The sequence below is a fragment of the Coregonus lavaretus genome (assembly GCF_964263955.1).
Source record: "Coregonus lavaretus genome assembly, chromosome: 33".
Taxonomy (NCBI): domain Eukaryota; kingdom Metazoa; phylum Chordata; class Actinopteri; order Salmoniformes; family Salmonidae; genus Coregonus; species Coregonus lavaretus.
This window is the reverse complement of record NC_140020.1, coordinates 12,920,425-12,922,703: the sequence shown is the minus strand read 5'-3', so window position 1 is coordinate 12,922,703 and position 2,279 is coordinate 12,920,425. Positions and strand designations below refer to the sequence as shown.

The window sequence follows — 2,279 nt, the reverse complement described above, 5'->3', positions numbered from 1 at the left end:
CAATGGATATCTCATCTCATCAACATCTTGATCCAAAGATGTTCTGTTACCCAGAATCAAATGTCTCCTGCACCAGAGAAATCTTCAGTGAAGGAGCTCAAATTGCTTTATACTTTTTGTTTGTTTCAAGTATGCTGGTCACTATTCTAGGGAATGGTGTGGTCATAATCTCCATTGCTCACATAAAACTGCTCCACACGCCAACTAACATGCTTATAATGTCTTTGGCACTTGCAGACCTGCTGCTTGGAGTGACTGTGATGCCTTTTAGTACAGTGAGGGCTGTGGAGGGCTGCTGGTACTTTGGAGATGCTTTTTGTTTGCTGCATTCTAGTTTTGATATGTTCCTCACATCTGTTTCAATCTTTCACCTGGTATTCATAGCCATAGATCGATATGAGGCGGTGTGCAATCCACTTCGCTATTCCACCAAGATTACTATACCAATTGCATGGCTCATGGTTTTTGCCAGTTGGGCAGTTGCTGCATTGTACTCCTATGGCCTACTATATTCAAAAGCAAATGTGAGAGGACTGAATGAATTCATTGCATCCATATACTGCCTGGGAAGTTGTAATCTTTTCTTTAATGCACTGTGGGGCGCCCTAGACACATTGATAGCCTTTTTCTTTCCATGCTCTGTAATGGTGGGTTTGTATACCAAAATATTTTTGGTGGCAAAAGAACATCTCCGAAAGATTGAAGAGAGCCAAAATAATTCCAATGAGGGAGGTAGAGGTGTGGTGTCTCAACGGTCAGAGCGAAAAGCAGCTAAAACTTTAGGCATTGTGGTAGGTGTTTTCATCTTTTGCTGGCTGCCTTTCTTTGTTAATTCTATAGTTGATCCATACACAAACTTTAGCACACCACCTATTCTCTTTGAAGTGTTTATCTGGCTGGGTTACTTTAATTCTACTGCAAATCCAATCATCTATGCACTGTTTTATCCTTGGTTTAGAAAATGTCTTAATCTCATTGTCACATTGAAAATATTCAATACAAATTCCTCATATATAAATGTATTTGCTACTATATGATATATTGTCAAGCTACATTAATATAATTTAAAACTGTGTGTGAACAGTATGTACCTCACAATTACATGGCCACATTGAATAATGTGTTCAAGGAGGCAAATGAAGAGAAGCATTTGACAAAACCTCTTCTGCACATTCTACTGCTGTCAATACTTGCCAGGTCTTTTTGGTGTAACTGTGTTTAACTTATAAATCCTTTCTAACTCTTTTATTTACCTTTTATTGTATTTTGAATTGTATTTTTATTGTACCTTTGAATACATTTTCATAAAGTACATAAAATGTATCATTGGATTTTCTTTTAACTCAATCATCTTTGATCTAATGGCTGGGGTTGAGCTAAACAGTTCTTTGGTCTAATGGCAGGTGTTGAACTAAAGAGTTATTTGGTTTAATATTGAACTAAACTGTTTACATTTACATCATTTATTTATCTTATCCAGAGTGACTTACAGAAGCAATAAGGGTTAAGTGCCTTGCTCAAGGGCACATCAACAGATGTTTCCTCTATTCAGCTCAGGGATTCAAACCAGTGACCTTTAAGGAACTAGCCCAACGCTCCTAATCGCTAGGCTACCTCCCCAGTTCAACAACATCCATTTTGTCTAATGGCTGATGTTGAACTAAACAGCAGGAACCCGGGTTTGAGTCCAATTTGAAATTTGATCTTGCTGTAAAGCAGAGCATAGAGTGGATCAAGTGACTGAAAGCATGACATGCAGATCAGGAAGCAGAGTGCAATATTTGGGGCATTGGAAGTGTTCCTATAAATATGTTGCCTGTGAGGTTATTTTGTTTCACAAGTATTGAGTACTGTGTCTTCAGTGATCTCATTCTACATCCCAGGAGTAGGGATGCTTAGCATCTACCTAAAGATTTTCCTTATAGCACAGAGAAAGGCACGCTCAAATCAGGGTACAACCAATCAGAACTCTGTAGGCAAATCACAGAGAAAAGCCATCAAAACATTTGGTATCATTATGGGGGTATTTCTATCATTCTGGACACCATTTTATCTCCAACTGTATTGATCCCTATATTCGTTACTCTACGACACCAGTTTTGTCTGTAACATTTATATGGATTGGCTATTTGAATTTAACTATGAATCCCATGTTGTATTCATTATTTTACAGTTGGTTCAAGAGGGGGTTTAGAATGAACATTTCTTGTAAAATATTTCAAACCGATTGTTCATTAATACAATTGTTAAAATAAACATGTCCAAAACCGGTACTGACA

General features: G+C 37.6%; 1 protein-coding gene across 1 annotated transcript; it reads left to right on the top strand.

Moving 5' to 3' along the window:
- LOC311108144 (trace amine-associated receptor 13c-like) lies at positions 1 to 1,037 on the top strand (the record flags this gene model as incomplete). The annotated part of the gene is made up of 1 exon (XM_084150773.1): positions 1 to 1,037. The coding sequence occupies exon 1, from the start codon at positions 3 to 5 to the stop codon at positions 1,035 to 1,037; it is 1,035 nt and encodes a 344-aa protein (XP_084006899.1). The 5' UTR covers positions 1 to 2.
- Positions 1,038 to 2,279: the final 1,242 nt, after the last annotated feature.